This window comes from Furipterus horrens, unplaced genomic scaffold (genome assembly GCF_987537825.1).
Source record: "Furipterus horrens unplaced genomic scaffold, mFurHor1.1.pri manual_scaffold_7, whole genome shotgun sequence".
In the NCBI taxonomy this organism is placed as follows: Eukaryota; Metazoa; Chordata; class Mammalia; order Chiroptera; family Furipteridae; genus Furipterus; species Furipterus horrens.
This window is the reverse complement of record NW_028327177.1, coordinates 102,980,794-102,998,225: the sequence shown is the minus strand read 5'-3', so window position 1 is coordinate 102,998,225 and position 17,432 is coordinate 102,980,794. Positions and strand designations below refer to the sequence as shown.

Here is a 17,432-nt window from a genome sequence, read left to right as displayed (position 1 = left end):
ACAGGCGGAGAAGTCAAGTCAGGGCCCGCTGACTTCAGGACACACCCTTAATCGTATTCTACCTTCTGGTTTACAGAGAAGCCTAAAAGACAGGAAGACGGGGACGGCTACCCGGTCCAAGCCATTTGGGTAGGTGTTAAGGATAAAAGCCCCTCTTATTTCGTCATTTTAACCACGATGGGAGATACCTGAGAGTCTATCCCACGATAGTTCGTATGAGGAATCCGAGGTTCAAGGCGCGGAACCTCGTAGGGAAAGGACGAGCTCGGCCGGGGCCTACAGGCCAGGCCTCAGGAGAGCGGGGCCTAGACGGTCGACAAACGCCGCTCCACTCTCCCGCCGACGAACCGTCGCCAGCCCTCTTCAACTTTCCCGCCCGGTCGACGCCCCCTTGACGTCACCGAGCCGCGCCGCGCCGTGACTTCAAACTTCCGCGCCGGAGGTGAGCGGCCGGGTTGTTCGGCTGGGGGCTGCGCGCCAGGGCTGAGGCTGTGGTAGCTTCCCGGGCCAGGCAGACTGAGGGTGTGAGAAGGCTCGGAGGCGAACTTAAGGGGCAGCCCGGGCACCCGGGGTAAGCGAACCCCAGCTACACCTGGCCGGGTGCCGGCGCTCCATGAAGATGGCGGGGCCGGAGCTGCTGCTGGACTCCAACATCCGCCTCTGGGTGGTCCTGCCCATCGTTATCATCACCTTCTTCGTCGGCATGATCCGCCACTACGTGTCCATCCTGCTACAGAGCGACAAGAAACTCACCCAGGAACAAGTCTCCGACAGGTCAGCAACCTCCGGAACCGGCGACCTCGCTCCCCCGTGACCTTGGGCAAGAAAGTGCAGGGTTCTATCAGTTTACTGGTTCAACATCGCTTTCCCACTGGCTGGGTGACCTGGGCTGAATTACCTCTGTTTCACTTTCTTCACCTGTCAAATGGAGGTGATAATGATATATGCCTCATAGAGCAGGAGTGGGGATTAAATTTTAGATGATGTCTATAAAACCTTTAGCTGGGACCATTAAGTGCTCAAAAAAATGTTGCTGTTAATACTGTTAGGCTAGTCGCCACCCTCGGTGGGCTTATCTATGAACTATAGATACAGTGGGTTTGATTATACTCGTTTCACCAAACTACAGTGGTGGTCAGCTGAGGTACCAAGTAACCAATGCTTGGCAAACATAAAACTACCATAGAGATGTGAAGGGTTGTAGTTATCATGTCTCCTACTGGAATGGAGGCAACTTCTTTCTCATGTGCTTCATTACAGTATTTATCTATGAAGAGACGTAAGTTGAGATGATTTTAGGTGGTGCCTAGACGTGTGCCCCCTCCATTTTAAAATAAAAAACATTTTAAGTCAATTGTTCTGATTATTTTCAAAGATTACCTCAGTAAATGTTATTATGTCTTTAACACTTCCCTAGCATTTATTAATCTCCCTTTTTAACAAAGAGCAAGCCTCAGGCTCAAAACTTTCAGAGCTTGCCACAGACAACAGTATCTAGCTAAAATTTAATAATTTTATTTTGTTTTTATTGTATTTATGTAAACAGTTACTTTCTATTTTTGGCAATTAATACTGGTTTTATGTTAGCTGATAATTTCAAGATTTCTTTTAAAATTTATGTAAGTAGAAAATTGATACATAAAGAAGATTAAGTTTTTATTAGTACAAGTGCTAGGTGAATAAGATAAAAATAATAACCATGGAAAGAGAGTGATTGAAGTTTGGGAAGGACTGCTGTCATTTTCTGTTGTGCTTCCCAATTATGCTGAGAATAATAATAAATAAACCAACATTTATTAAGCATTTATTTTATTCCAGGCACTATTAAGCACTTATATTTATTAAGATATTTAAAATTTAAAGGAACTCTGTGAGGTAGCTGCTGTCCCATTTTATGTAAACTAAGGCTTTAGAGGTTCCATGGTCACACATGGTGACATTTAGGACGTAATACCACGTCTTCTGGTTCCCAAATCTGGAGCTCTTTTGATGTTTCTCTCCCTCTGTCTCTCCCTTCCCCTCTTTCTAAAATCAATAAGCATGTTCTCAAGGGAGGATAAAAAAAATTATTTTCCTTTTATTTCTCCTGATTGTTACACTAGAGCATTATGCTGCCTTTTTTTTTTTAATGTCTTGTGTAGAGTGCATCAACTATGAATTTCGTTTTGAGTTATAAGGAGCTTTGGATCTAATATCATTCAGAATCATCACTCTAAAATCACATAGTGAACCAGGAGCAAAAATTGTGACAGGAATTGTAGTCAAGAGAATTTAACTTGGGAGTGAGACTGACCTGGGTGCAAGTACAGACACAATATCTTACTATTTTGGTCATTTTGGGACAGTTACTTCACTTTTCCAGGATCCCTTTTCTTCAAATGTAAAAATGGGTTTAGGATTATCTATCTCAGTGATAATTTGAGGGTAAAATGAGAACAATGTATTGGTGTCAATATATAAAATGCTGACAGTCCGAGCTCTCTCTACTTCACATCTTTCTATAGCTTTCTGTGGTGAACTGACTTTCTAAGGTTATCTACAGGAAGTAGGTTTTGATCAATTCTGAAACTTATGCCACAAAAAAGTATTGTACATCAGTCCCCAACACTGAGGGATAGATACTTAGTTGTGTGCTGTTTCTCTCCATCCCATCATTTTGACACTCAGAAAATTTCCACAGATTTCCGTAAGGCCCCCTAGAGGGCAGTACCACCTACATGAGGAACTGCTGCGTGAAAGGAAACTCAACATTTCTGGTCACAGTTGCTCCAACCTTTAAGTGAGGTGATTGGATCATGCCAGCTCTGACATAGTGTGACCGTACCCCACCAAGTCATTATTTGAACTTGAGTAGAATGTTGACCACGTGATTCTGAACTGGCGAAAGTCCAAGGCAAAGATGTTTTCCAGTAACCTGAATGATCACAAAATGGGACATTTGGTTTCATAACTTAACTTTTTTTGTGCCTCAAAACTTATTCAAGTTTTTCTAAAATGTACTAAACCAGATCTGAAAAATACATAAATAAAATATAATAGACCATATTTAGGGATGGAATGTATATAAAAACTAGTTCTCAAGCTTGAAGGGTATACTGACTCTTTGGAAAGGAAAAAACCAAAAAACAAATCCCAGCTCTTTAAGAATATGGAACTCCAGTTTGAGAAATACTAACCTTAAAAACTAAAGTTTTGGGCGGTATAGGTGCACTAAATTGTAATGGAAAAAAATACAATAAAGATTAATTTTTTGAAAAAACGAAAATTTTATTTTAGGAAAATATCTTTCAGTTGCACACTGCCACTGTAAAGAGAAGCTTTGTTTTTATAACCAGTACAAGAACTATTTACTTATTTATTTAAAATATGTAAATTATTTTTATAGAGGTGAACGAAGGGAGAAAGAGAGGAAGAGAAACGTTGATGTGAGAGACAAACATCAATCAGTTGCCTCTTGCACTCGTCCTAACCAGGGACCAAACCCACAACCCAGGCATGTTGCCTGGCTGGGAAATGAACTGGGAACCTTTTGGTTTGCAGGAGGACACCCAACCAACCAGTTAGGGCAAGGACTTATTTTTAGATAGTAATGGAATGAAAGTACAAAATTAAAAATTTCTCGTAGAATTTGTAGATCTCAGAGAATACATCTCTGAAAAACTGAGTATTTAGAATATACAGGATAATTTAAGCTTACTTGATTCAGGATTCAAATGCCTCAAGGTCACAGTTCTCAATCCCAGATCTACACAATTGCTTGGCAGCATATAGGAGATCTAGCTGAATTTCTTTGGATCACAGTGCCTGTTGAAGTCCTGGGTTATTTTCAGTGAACAAATTTGTATTGATTACCTACCATGTGCCTTGCACTGTGCTGTATGGTATGGGGTACAAAACAAGACAAAGTCAGATTCCACTCAGAAATTACAGTCCAAGTGATAAAACAATATATATATATGCACACACACACAAACATACACACCACATCATCTTCATCCATTCATCTGTCAATGGACTCTTAGGTGGTTTTCATGTCTTGGCTATTGTGAATAATGCTGCAGTGAGCATAGGAGTATAGATACCTCTTCAAGATAGTAATTTTGTTTCTTCCAGATATATACCCAGCAGTGGAATTGTTGAATCATATGGTAGTTCTATTTTTAATTTTTGGGGGAACCTCCATGTCATTTTCTATAATGGCTGTACCAATATACATTTCCAGCAACAGGGATTCCCTTTCCTCCCCCTTTGCTCTGAAGATAAAGATTAAAATACAATGGGACCCTTAAAAAGGAAGGAAATCCTATATAGTCACACGCTATAACATAGATAAAACTTAAGGTCATTATGCTAAGTGAAACAAACCAGGCACAAAAAGATAGTAACTATGCTTCCACTTACATGAGGTATCTAAAGTAGTCAAATTCATAGAAAAAGGAAGTAGAATGGTAGTTATGGGGGGCTGGGAGAGGGAGAAAAAGGGAGTTATTGTTCAATAGGTATAGAGTTTCAGTACTGCAAGATGAAAAAGTTCTGGAGTTCTGTTTTACAGCAATGTAAATATGCTTAACAGTACTGAACCATGTGCTTAAATATGGTTTAGATAATAAACTTTATGTTATGTGTTTTTTGCCACAATTAATAAGAAAAGACAGTGGGCCTTGTGTAGCCTGGCACTTGCTTAACTCTCAAGTCTCGTTTTCACCACATTTTCTGTAGTTCACTTTCTTCCAGCCATATGGCCTTTACTTAGATCTGTCTTCACAGACATAGTGCTTATTACAGCCACAGGGCTTTTGCCCATGCTGTTCCCTCCAGAGCTTTGCCAAGGTAATCTTTGCATATCCTTAAGATTCCAGCTTCATCATACATCCTCAGAAAAGCTTTCTCCAAGACCTTGCCTTCTCAGACTCGGTCAAATACTCCTGTTATACACTCCCATTATATCACCCATCTCTTCCTCATAGGATATAACAAGTGAATTTCACATTTATTCCTGTGGTTATTTGATTAATGTCTTTCTCCCCCAACTAGACTTTAACTTTCATGAGTTATTTGCTTTTTGACCACTTGTTTATATCACCTAACATGTACGTGGCTCTTAGAAGCTCAAGCAGTATTTGTTCAATGAGGATAAATATGTTACTGCACAGAATATGAATGGAGGCATAAGGAATCTCACCCAAGATTATATAGCTAATACATGACAGAGCCAGAATTTGAACCTATCTCCAGGCCTTAAATTTTTACCCATTATTCTAGACCCAGTACTACTTTAACTGTCTTGATAAAGGACCATTTTTTTAGTTTTTATCTCCAGTCTCTCACAGACAGATGCTTTTATAAAATATGAGACCACATATTTGGATGTTGTGAAAATGTCAAATTACTATAAACATTTCTAAACCTTTATGCTCAGTGTCTGTACTTATCACAGACCAGCATTGGTACATAGGCCACACCTTGAATAGCTTTAGACTAGCTCCCAGAGAACACAGCCTATTACATGTCAGCTCTGTAAGCCTGTGTATGGAGCAGTCAACTCTATGGTATAATGCAGGGCAGGAGGAGGATGACCAAAGAATTCCATGAGGACACCAGGCATTGGAAAGAGTTTCATGGAAAAGGTGGAGCTTGAAGAAAGTGTTAAGTCATAATAGGGTAGAATCTGGTGAAGGAGAGGGGCACTAGAGAATTCCCAGTATATGGAGAAGGCTAGAACATGCATCAGATGACAAGGGGACCCTAAGAGTACTGACTGACTGCTTAAAGAACATGGTTTACACTGAAGAGTAGAGACTAAACCAAGCAGTTTTCTTGTATTCATTTCTGTCTATGATCTTTTTTCCACTTTTCAAGAAGGATTTCCATTAACCTAAGGAGGCCCCCCCCCATTAACTTTTGAAAACCTAGAAAAAAATTAGTATTTTGATCACTGTTCTATTGGCTATCTGTATCTTAGTGCCTGTGGTATTGCACTGTGTTATCTTCAATAATCAGTTATGTTCAAATATCACCAAATAATTTATTAATTTAATAAATGTTTATTGAGAGCTTACTAATAGTCTGAATACTGGGTGGAATTTCTATTTGTTGTCTGTCAAATAACAATCCTGTCAGGTCCTGTACTAATTTCTCTGTGGGGCTTAAAAAGTTCCTTCTTCAGTCCTCACTCTTCCTCCCTCCTCCTGCCCCCAGTTCATCTGAGTAGCATTCAACGGCTACTCTTTTCACTCAGAGAAAGTTCCTTCTTAGTTCATAAAGTAAGAGAAAGCTGAGTGTTCCAAATGTGTCTCTCAGAAATCCTTGTCCAGGAACACAGTCACTTCTGAAAAATGCTTTTGAAAACCTGATTTGGGGATTAACTATATCAGATTGGTTTTAAGGATACTTGTAGTTTGAAAAGTTTCCACACAGGACTGTTGCCAAATAGGCCCTCTCTTGTGTTTAACTAGGTCTTCTACTTTATTCTCTCATTTTCTTCTAGTGTTTCGCTTTTTAAAATCTCATTGTCTTGGTTGTATTTTTCAGTCAAGTCCTAATTCGAAGCAGAGTCCTCAGGGAAAATGGAAAATACATTCCCAAACAGGTACATCTTTTATTAAAAGCCCCACGATTCACTGGTGAGGGCAGTAGATATCTGAATGTTTTATAAGGGCCTCTTTGGGGAAAACTGAAGGTTGGCAAGTCAGGAATTAAGCTGTGCCCTGGTGGTGTTTGCTGTCATTGTGACCTCGCCCTTCTTAGGAAATTGCTTTTAAATGTGACTCAGCTAAAGTGTCAGCTCAGCTGCCAAGTAGGCTGCCAGCTCTTAGTGTAACAGCATATTCCAAGGGCCTTCTGACTAAACCTCTGGGGAATAATTTGACAATTTGCTATTTGCAATTTGTTATAACAGTTTTAAGATTTAAAAAGCTCTTTTTTTCTACTAGTCTTTCCTGACACGAAAATATTACTTCAACAACCCAGAGGATGGATTTTTCAAAAAAACTAAAAGGAAGGTAGTGCCTCCTTCTCCTATGACTGGTATGTTTATTCCCTTCTCTCATCTTTAAGGAAGATTTTTAACATGAGTGGGGAGATGAGGGGGATTGGAAGAATGTTATTTGATTTAAATGTTAAATTGTAGAAGATAGTAATCTAAGGGACCTTAGGTATCATCTAGTAAAGGGATTTATGGAAGTGGAGTTCTCTTTTTCAAATAAATCTTCTGGGAACCCCAATATATAAAGTGGATTTTAAAAAAAAGAGCACTTGGCTAAGGGATTGAGGAGACTAGAGCCATTTCCTCTGGGTCTCTCCCCTTTTCAGTTCCTCAGGACCCAGGGCTCTATGGAGCACAGTTGGAAAAGCTGGGGCTCCCACCAGTGCTGGCTCCTGTTACTGACAGATGGCCACCCAGCTTCTGTTGGAATGAGGAGGAGCCCTCACTACTTCCCCAGACCTGCTATTTATTTGTCAGACATGATTGCTTCACCCATCCTACAATTTTTGCTCTTAACAGATTTCTTATTTCCACTGATCTCAGTCATGTGAAAAATACAGCATCTTTTAAAGTAAAACAAAATTTATTGTTCCGTGTTGACTGTCTTCTCATTTTAGTACCCATTTCTTTAGGTGAAATAACCAGTTATTTTTAAACCCAGATAGAAAGACTAGAATTTATTTTAATAAGTCTTTTAGAAAACCTACAGGAAACAAAAGACCAATAAATGTATGAAAAGATACTTGACCTCACTAAAATTTATGAAATGCAAATTAAAACCAGATGTCGCCCTGGCTGGTGTGGCTCAGTGTATTGAGCACCAGCCTATAGACCGAAAGGTTTGTTATTCGATTCCCGTCAGGGCACATGTCTGGGTTGCGGGCCAGGTCCCCCGTTGGGGGTGTGCAAGAGGCAAACAATCGATGTTTTTCTCACATATTGATGTGTCTCTCCCTCTCTTTCTCCCACCCCCATCTCTCTAATAAATAAAATATATATTTTTAAAAAACAGATATCTTTTTTATCCCATTAAATTGGCAAAGATTATAAAGCTTGACCAAAGCTGCTACTGGCAAGGTCATGGGAAGTTAGGCTCTCTCAATGTTGTTGAAGGATAATCCTACAGTGTCAGTCCAGTTTTCAGAACACTGAAACACTTATAAAAATGTGCAGACTTATGTATAAGGTAGTTGTTGGCAGCTTTGTTTGTTGGCAAAAAAAAAAAAAAAAAGAAACAATCTGTAGTTCTACCCAATGGTGAATGGTGATGACTGACCGCACTGTGGATTCCTGAGCAGACATTAAAAATAATGATAGAGATATTATTCCAATGTGGAAATAGAATTCACAATATATTAATTTTTTTGAATTAAGCAGGATAGTAAGCATAGTATCCCTCTATTGTGTATATATAGAGAGAAGCTACTATGTGTTTGTGTGTGTATGTGTGTGTAAATAAAAAGATGCAAAGACCCTCAACAGATAAAAGTGTTTAGAAAGTGGGCTCAGATTACTTTAATTCTCAAGTCAATTAAAAATTTACAGAAAATCAGGAGGAAGTATCTGCCAACAGTGGTAAAATGTAGTGGTCTCTTGTGTTTTTGTCTTAGATCCCACTATGCTCACAGACATGATGAAAGGCAATGTAACAAATGTTCTTCCTATGATTCTTATTGGTGGATGGATCAACATGACATTTTCAGGCTTTGTCACAAGTAAGTTACCACCAACAAGACTCGAGGTTTATTTCATCTGTGCTCCTTTCCCTTCTCCCCATTCAAAGAAATCAAAGTACTAACATCATCGGTCCTATGTTTTGTAATGAAAACTAGTAACATCCTCTGAACAACAACAAAAATTAATATGCTATGATTTTATGGCTCTTACTACAGACTGATTCTAAGTTCATAATGTTGATGCTTTTTTACTAATAAGGATTCAGACAAGTCTTGCTAGTTTGTATCTGAAAGAATTTAGTATTCTAGTTGATCAGGATAAAGGGAAGCCCATTTCTATTTTGACTTCATTTTTTAAGTGTCGGGGTGAGTTTTTTGTTGTTTATAAGTTGTTTTGATTTGATTTGAATTAATTTGACTTCTTAGTAATGTAGTTCTCTGTTCATACATATTCCACTTTAGGTTTAACAGAATAGTACAAGTTTCTTTTGAGATTTTAGATCAGAGCTCAGTTTGAGTACCTGCTTCTGAAGCAATAGATTAGCTGGTGTCCATGGAAGAGTGACATTTGACTTGTTTCTTAGGAAAGTAATAGAAATTTCCTTGTGGAAATTTTTTCAACAAACTGTATAGTAGAGAGTTACCACCTCCTCAGGGGAAGAATATATACATTCACAGTTAAACTATTATAAAAACAAAGAAGTTAGGCATAATTGTGAACGTCTTTCTTTGCCAGCCAAGGTCCCATTTCCATTGACCCTCCGTTTTAAGCCCATGCTACAGCAAGGAATTGAACTACTCACATTGGATGCATCCTGGTAAGAACTATCTTTTATAAAATAAAAACACAAGTTTAAGTCTAAAACTGGTATTTCTTAATGAATATGATTTTCTATTTGCGTATTTCATTGGGATAGGTTTTGGAGTTTTTCTTATTGAAACGCCACTCAAAATGACACGAGTGGATTATGGCAACCTTTATTAGAATCTTGTAAAAGAACAGAATGTGTCAACCTCTTTTCTCTAGATGCTTGGATCTTAGGAGTGCAAGGGTAGATGTAGTCACCACCAAAAAGTTAAAAGATAAGCCAGGAACTTTGGCCAGGCAAACCTTTTAGCAATACCCTTGGAGTTAATGGTAGTGGATGTTTATATTATTTTTTCCAAAATACATTACTGTTAATAATAACATTAATTTTTTTCATTGGTACCAGTCACTGAGCTAGGTGTTTTCCATCTATAATTTTTATACTCATAGCAACCCTATGAAATAAGTGGAGAAATTGAGATTTGACCACAAAGTTTGTCCAAATCCAGCACTCATGTTTTATTTACTACTCATATTTTTTATAGCAGAGTAATAAAACCCAAAATCTGAAAAGCTCTTAGAATACTGCTATAGCATCTGGAACCTAGTGGTACTTCTTCATATGGTCTCTCCAGACTATTTTGTGTATGGCTTCCCAGAGACTGGCATTAAAAATGAAGCCAGACAAGAGGAAGAGAAGAATGAGCAATGGGGTTGATCACCAGCAGTAACTTCCCTGAAGTGAGCAAAGCAGTCTCTGGTTGTATGGGAGGGGTAGGACAGACCAGGTGCTGGAAGAGTCTTGCCTGTGCACAGTTCCAGTAGAGAAAAGCTATAGTCATTAAGAGTAGCATGACTATTAAACCTTGACCTTCTGGACTCATTTGGGCTAAGCAAAAACTTTATGTGCAAGAAAAACTTTATCGTTTCTCAGTATCTGTGACTGACATGCTTGTGTGGAGAAAGGAGACAAGAAGGCAGGTATACAACTACCTTAATGTTAGATTTAGATCTACAACATTATTTACTTATCTGCAACTCAAAGGAGTAACCAGAATAGACCCCTGCTGTTGTGTGGTTCAAGTATTGGAACAATGTGTGGATTCTTTCTGTCTTTGTATCATTTCTTATATTCCTTTTAGGTTTAATTATATTCAAGCATATTTATTTTGTGAGGGCAAGGTGGGAAATCTAAGCTAAGGAAAGGTTTGGTGATAAAGTTCAAAACTTGGAAGGGCCTTCTCAGTAGCTACAGTCTTTAACATTGCAAGTATTTCCTGAAAGCAATCTCTAATCCTTTCCCGTAAATATGAAACCAAGCAACACCTGTGATTTCTTCTAGAGAATGGGATTCAGGACTTTTATGTACTTATGTATTGTTTGCATTCATTATTTATAGCGAGTGTATTGTTTTTATAATAAAAATAAAAGGTCTGAAAACCATTATGTAGAAAAGAAAATTAAGCAAGCTTACATTCCCTGATTAAATGGAAGCACACCAGTTGTGAGCTCAGTTCCTGCTACTGAAGGCAGAATCTATTACATAGCTTAAGTAGCAGCTTGTCTACAGTAAGCTATAACTCTTTGTAAGACTGCCTTCACAACTTGTATTTCTTCTTTGATTGTGCTATGAATGAATATAGCTTACCCACAGTGTTTTCTTCACATATTCTGGACAACTTTGGGTGTTAGAAAAGTGTGACAATGTTAATTCTGAATAACTACCTACATTGTTTCACTTTTGCTTTAGGGTGAGTTCTGCATCCTGGTACTTCCTCAATGTCTTTGGGCTTCGAAGCATTTACTCTCTGATTTTGGGCCAAGATAATGGTAAGGAGCACATCATATTTAATAAGAAAATACTCTGAACTGGCTAGTATGGCTCATTTGGTTGGAACATCATCCTGTAACCAAAAGGTTGTGGGTGTGATCCCACAATCCCTGGTCAGTGCATGTATGGGAGGCAACCAGTCAATGCTTCTCTCTCACATCAGTGTTTCTCTCCCTTTATCTCTAAAAGCAATGGGAAAAAAAAAATCCTCTGGTGAGGATAATACGCAGATATTCTGATAGATGAATCATGCCATAGTCAGAAAAATTACGTGGGCTGTGCTATTTGTTAGCATAGTCAAATACAGTGCTTCATTCTTTAAACTTATTCTTAAGTTTCTGAGGTGTTCTGAAACAGTCTTAAAAATTCCAGGGCCAGATTGAAGGTCTTAATTCTCCCTGGCAATAACAGGGACAATACATAGTCCCCTAAAGTGTGATACCTACAAGTGAGGGATCCAGCACCAGCAATGTAAGCCTGTAAACCTGAAGCTGAAAGGCCTGATTTGATCAGTTAGCTCATGGACTGGAGTTCTTGCCAGTACTTGTCCTGGCTGTCTTACTCAATGGCTGGGATCTCAGGCAAGTTACTTAATCCTCTGTCGTAAAATAGTGACCTTAATAATTAACTTCAGGGTTTGTTGTTAGGAGTGGATAAGGTGGAATATGTAAAATGCTTAGTGAAGTACTTGGCATGTAGCACTTGTTCAGTAACTGGTGGCTGTTGTTGTTTAAGTTTGAAGTAAAGTTTAGCGCTTCCTTTAGCTATCTTTCTTCTGCTGTTTTCATTCCCATTCTTCAGAAGAGGTAAAGTCACTTGTCCAGGGTCACATAGCCAGTGTGAGGTAGGGGCAGTCAGTGAATCAGTCTCATGGTTCTCTAACTCACTACCAAGCATCTGTAAGTTTTGTGTAAGGACTGTTCCTGCCAAACAAGCTGCTGAGCCTTGGCACTCATGTAGGTACCTCTTACTCTGCAGCCGCTGACCAATCACGGATGATGCAGGAGCAGATGACTGGAGCAGCCATGGCCATGCCCGCAGACACCAACAAAGCTTTCAAGGTACATTCACTTCTTCCAGCTTACCTGAAGCTCCAAAAGATGTTTACTGGAGTTACTTTAAAGATGGGTTCCTTGAAGTGAGCGTAGTATGTATTGTTCCATCATTTAAAATGTTTTTAAGTATATTTTATTGATTATGTTGTTACAGTATCACATTTTTTCCCCTTTGCTCCCCTTTAACTTCCCTCTGTCTATTTTGTATTTAACAATTGTGCTTCTTAGTCCCTGCACCATTTCCCCATTTCTCGTCCTTCCCCCTCTCAGCTGATAACCCTCCAAATGATCCCCATACCAATGATTCTGTTCCTATTCTGGTTTGCTTAGTTGGATTTTGTTCTTATTTTTTAGAATCAGTTGTTGATAGTCGTGAGTGTGTTGTCATTTTAATGTTCATAGTTTTGATCTTCTTTATCTTAAGTAAGTTCCTTTGACATTTCATGTCATAATAGCTTGGTGATGATGAGCTCCTTTAGCTTCACCTTATCTGGGAAGCACTTCATCTGCCCTTCCATTCTAAATGATAGCTTTGCTGGATAAGAGTAATCTTGGTTGTAGGTTCTTACTTTTCATCACCTTGAATTCTTTTTGCCAGTCCCTTCTTGCCTTCAAAGCTTCTTTTGAGAAATCAGCTGATAGTCTTACAGGCACCCCTTTGTAGATAACTCTTCTCCTTTTTTCTTGCTACTTTTAAGATTCTCTTTTTAGCTTTAACCTTTGGCATTTTAATTATGCTGTGTCTTGGTGTGGTCCTTTTTGGGTCTAGCTTGTTTGGGACTCTCTCTGCTTCCTGGACCTGTTTGTCTATTTCCTTCGCCAAACATGGGGAGTTTTCCTTCATTATTTTCTCACATAAGCTTTCAATTGCTTGCTCTTCCTCTTCTCCTTCTGGCACCCCTATGATTCCGATGTTGGTATGTTTAAAGTTGTCCCAGAGTTTCCTAAGCCTCTCCTTATTTTTTTCAATTCTTGTTTCCTCATTCTGTACTGGTTGACTGTTTTTTCTTCCTTATGCTCCAAATCATTGATTTGAACTCTGGTTTCCTTCCCTCCACCATTGGTTTTGTGTGGATTTTCCTTCCTTTTATTTAGCATAGCCTGCACTTCTTCCCTTATGCATTTGCTGTACTCAAGCATATCTGTCAAGCCTGTGAGCATCTTTATCACCAGTGTTTTGAGTTCTGTGTCTGTTAGGTTGACTATCTCTTCGTTGCTTAGTTCTCCCACTGGAACCTTGATTCGTTCCCTCTTTTGGGCCATACTTCTCTGTCTCCTCATCTTGACAGGCTCCTGTGTTTGTTTGCCTCTGTGTCTTAGGTAGAGCTGTTGCTCCTGTTACATTGTAAGGGGCAGAGCCTTAGGTACTCATCAGTACAGGGCAACCTGTTTCACCATGTTGTAGCACTGTGTTGGAGGGAGGGGTGTGAAAGGTAACAATGCTACTTGCTCAGCACTCGCCGCTTTTCCAGGCACTTCTCCCACTTCCGCCCTGGACTGGCCCCTCTCTAGCTGCTGCTCTAGCCATCATTCCCAGAGTGGGTGGGTCTGTGGACATTCTAGGATGGTGAGGCCCATTTAAACAAGCTGACTCTGCTGAGACCAGCAGTTTCTTCCTCCGCCCCAACCCCCACTGGTTTTCACTGTCAGAAGCAATGAGGGTTTCTTTTCCCTCGCACTGGCACTTTGACTGTGAGCCGTGTGATCTGGTCTGGCACCGGGAGCGCTCCCCAGGTGTCCCTCCCAGCTTTTTAAAACATATGACTGCACTTTTCACCAGCCTGCCGCCGCCACCACACCGTGTCCTCTCCACCCTTCCTACCTGTCTGGATGAATATTTCTTTTGTATATCTTTGTTGGACTTCCATGCAGCTTGATTTTCTGGAACTTCTGGTTGTCTTTAGTTGTGAGGTAGTTGTATTCTTTCTTAGTTGTGGAAGGAGGCACAGCATGTCTGTCAGCCTCCATCTTGGCCGGAAGTCTCTTTTGTTTATTTTTTATAGAGAGGGAGAGGAATGGAGAGAGAGAGGGAAAGAAACATAGATGCGGGAGAGAAATATCAATCAGTTGCCTCTCACGCGCCCCCAACTGGGGATCTGTCCTGCAACCCAGCCATGTGCCCTGACTGGGAATTGAACCGACGACTTTTTGCTTCACAGGCCTGCACTCAGTCCACTGAGCCACACCAGCCAGGGCTTGTGAATGTAATTAATTCCACTGAATTCTGTACTTACAGTGGTTAAAAGTAAGTGGCAATAATATATATATTTTTTACCACAATAAAAATTTTTTTAAAAAACGTTTTAAATGGGTCAAAGACCTATATATAAGGGCTAACCTATAAAACCCTTAGAAGAAAACGTAGGTGTAAATGTTTATGACCTTAGGTTAGGCACTGACTTATTATATAACACGTTCAAAGTACATGCAACAAAAGGAAAAACGGATAAATGGGACTTTGTCAAAACGAGAATTTTTGTACTTCAAAGGACACCATCAAGAAAGTGGAAAGATAACCCACAGAATCGGAAAAAGTGTTTGCAAATTGTGTATCTGGTAAGGGTCTAGTATTTAAAATAAAAAACTCTCTGAAAACTCTTAGAACTCAGCATTAAAAGACATACAAATACCCAATAAGCTCATGAAAAGGTGCCCAACATCATTAGCCATCAGGGAGATGCAAATCAAAACCACAATGAGATACCACTTCACACTCATTCAGACAGTAATATTGAAAAAGATGGACAATAACAAGTGTTGACAAGGATGTGGAGAAATTGGAACCCTTGTATATGGTGGTAATGGTAAAGCCATTTTGGAAAGCAGTTTTTAGCCTTTCTTCAAAAAGTTAAAAATAGTTACTGCCCTAGCTAGTGTGGCTCAGTGGACCTAGTACCAGCCTGCAAACTGAACAGTTCCAGGTTTGATTCTTAGTCAGGGCACAAGCCTGGGTTGTGGGCCAGCTTCCCAGTTGGGGGTGTGCGAAAGGCAACTGATAATGTTTCTCTTGTATATTGATGTTTCCCTCACTCTCTTTCTCCCTCCCGTCCCCTCTCTCTAAAAATAAATAAATATTTTTAAAAATAAAAAATAAAAATAGTTACCATATGACCCAGCAATTTCATGCTTAGGTAAATACCCCAAAGAAGTGAAAATATATGTCCACATAAAAACTTACACAAGCATGTTCAGAGTACTAGTCATAAGAGTCAAAAAGTATAAACAATCCAAATGTCCATCATCTGATGTACGGAAAAGCAAAATGGAACATTTTGGTATATGTATACAGTATCTGGAGAGTAGAATGTATACGATGGAATATTTTTCAGCCATCAAAAGGAATGAGTATTGAATCATGCTACAACAGGGAGGAACCTTGAAAGAAATCAGTAACAAAATGCCACATATTATGTCCAGAACAGATGAATCCAAAGATATAAAAAAAGTCATTGCAGGGGTATGGGAGAGAGATAAAGAAGAGTATCTGCTATTTGACATGGGATTTCTTTTTCTGGTGGTGAAAGTATTCTGGAATAAATTAGTGATGAGGGTTGCACGTCTTTGTGAATATACTAAAAAGTACTGAATATTTAAAGGGTGAATTTTATGCCATGTGAAATATGGTTTTTTAAAAGAACACGACCATGAACTAACATTTGTATTTGCATGTTAAATTTCATGAAATATATTTTTAAAGAACACTAATTAAAGGCAAACTATTCAGCATTAATAGATTATTTGAGAAATATAATTAGTTACTAGCTCTGGTGACCTTGAACAAATATTTTATTTTTCTAAGCTTTAGTCTCCCTTGCTGTAAATTGGGGATGGGGGTGGATGGGGTGCATGGCAGCACCTACCTCATAGGACTGAATGAATTTAATCATGTAAATATCCTAACCCAGCTCCTGGCCCAGAGTAGGTGCTCACAAAAGGTCAGCACTTCTCTTAGTAACAGCCCTTCTGCCTCTCTCTCCCTGCCCTGGTGTTCTTTCCCTTGCAGACAGAGTGGGAAGCCTTGGAGCTGACAGATCACCAGTGGGCCCTGGATGATGTCGAAGAGGAACTCATGGCCAAAGACCTCCACTTCGAAGGCATGTTCAAAAAGGAATTACAGACCTCTATTTTTTGAAGACCAAGCAGGAATTAGTGGTGTCAGAAACTCGGAGTAACACTTAACCTTGTAACTTTCATTTGAGCAGGAGCCTCTTGGAATAAAAAGGAGGATGCATGAGCTGGCGGGTATGCAGCAAGGATCATTCTTGTCTGAGCCAGTTCCCCTTTATGTTTGAAACTAGAGGAGGGGAAAAAGGAGTATGTCCTGGGTGACTTACCCAGAAACAGCTATTTTTAAAATGTTCTAAAATTTCCATCTGGTGACTCTAGTAATGAAATTCTAAGAAAGGGGTAAAAAGTTAGTGATAATATATAAAACTTAGCAAAAATACGGTCTTTGGAAAAGGTGTTGTCAATTATACCCAATTATTATGTGTAGTCAGCCTGACTTCTAACTGTAGTAGACTCCTGCTTTCTTGGGATCCAAACACCCTGTATTTTACCTTTTATTTTTTGTTAGTATTTTTATAACTTTCTTTACACAAATAATACATTTTCATTACAAAAAATTTTAAGAACCATGAATGAGCACAAAGTGAAGCTCCCTGTGTTGTTCATTTTGAGCCTACAGAATAACATAAAGAGCAAAGGGGTCAAAACCTTATTCAAATAAACTTTTTTCAGAGTGAATACCCAGGGCCAGGACTAGACTTAGCAAACTTCGCTATCTCATAATACTGTCCAGTGAAAATCTGTGATGGTGAGACACTGCCGGATTCTCAAGTGCCTTTGGGATCATTAAAGACAGGTTAAATAATGTGAGGTCTTGATCTGAAGTTCAGAATACATCAAATCCATTGTCATATCAATGGTGCTGTACTGTATATGGCTTCTCAGTTGAATCAAGGACCGTATTTCCCAGTTATTCTGCATGAGAGAGAGTTTATGTGTCACTATGAAAGGAGAGAGGGCAATTGCTGGCAGAGACACATAGTTAAGGGTTGCCCAGGAATAATTCTGT

General features: G+C 39.3%; 2 protein-coding genes across 3 annotated transcripts in view; one reads left to right on the top strand and one right to left on the bottom strand.

Annotated features, from left to right (window-relative positions):
* Positions 1-371, bottom strand: part of FANCD2 (FA complementation group D2) — a 74,769-nt gene extending 74,398 nt beyond the window's left edge. Inside the window, exon 1 of the mRNA XM_090284158.1 lies at positions 189-371. The gene's annotated coding sequence lies outside the window, so the exon portion shown is untranslated. The remainder of the gene's footprint in view (positions 1-188) is intronic.
* Positions 372-410: 39 nt separating this feature from the next.
* EMC3 (ER membrane protein complex subunit 3) lies at positions 411-16,589 on the top strand. Of its 2 annotated transcripts, XM_090284157.1 has the most exons (9): positions 411-774; positions 6,532-6,589; positions 6,933-7,026; positions 8,596-8,700; positions 9,398-9,479; positions 11,220-11,299; positions 12,279-12,361; positions 14,515-14,600; positions 16,359-16,419. In XM_090284157.1, exons 1-8 carry the CDS (start codon positions 614-616, stop codon positions 14,596-14,598), a joined length of 747 nt encoding a protein of 248 aa, XP_090140283.1. In that variant the 5' UTR covers positions 411-613; the 3' UTR covers positions 14,599-14,600; positions 16,359-16,419. The 2 variants fall into 2 exon arrangements, with proteins under 2 accessions (XP_090140283.1, XP_090140282.1); XM_090284156.1 differs by lacking the exon at positions 14,515-14,600 and having other exon boundaries at positions 413-774; positions 16,359-16,589.
* Positions 16,590-17,432: the final 843 nt, after the last annotated feature.

What these genes read in the sequence shown, in the direction of transcription:
- EMC3 (XM_090284156.1), top strand. Translation starts at nt 614, where the DNA reads ATGAAGATGGCGGGGCCGGAGCTGCTGCTGGACTCCAACATCCGCCTC. An exon ending in GCCTCCTTCTCCTATGACTG is followed by an intron (nt 7,027 to 8,595) that starts GTATGTTTATTC and finishes TTTTTGTCTTAG; the next exon opens with ATCCCACTATGCTCACAGAC. An exon ending in GATTTTGGGCCAAGATAATG is followed by an intron (nt 11,300 to 12,278) that starts GTAAGGAGCACA and finishes CTTACTCTGCAG; the next exon opens with CCGCTGACCAATCACGGATG.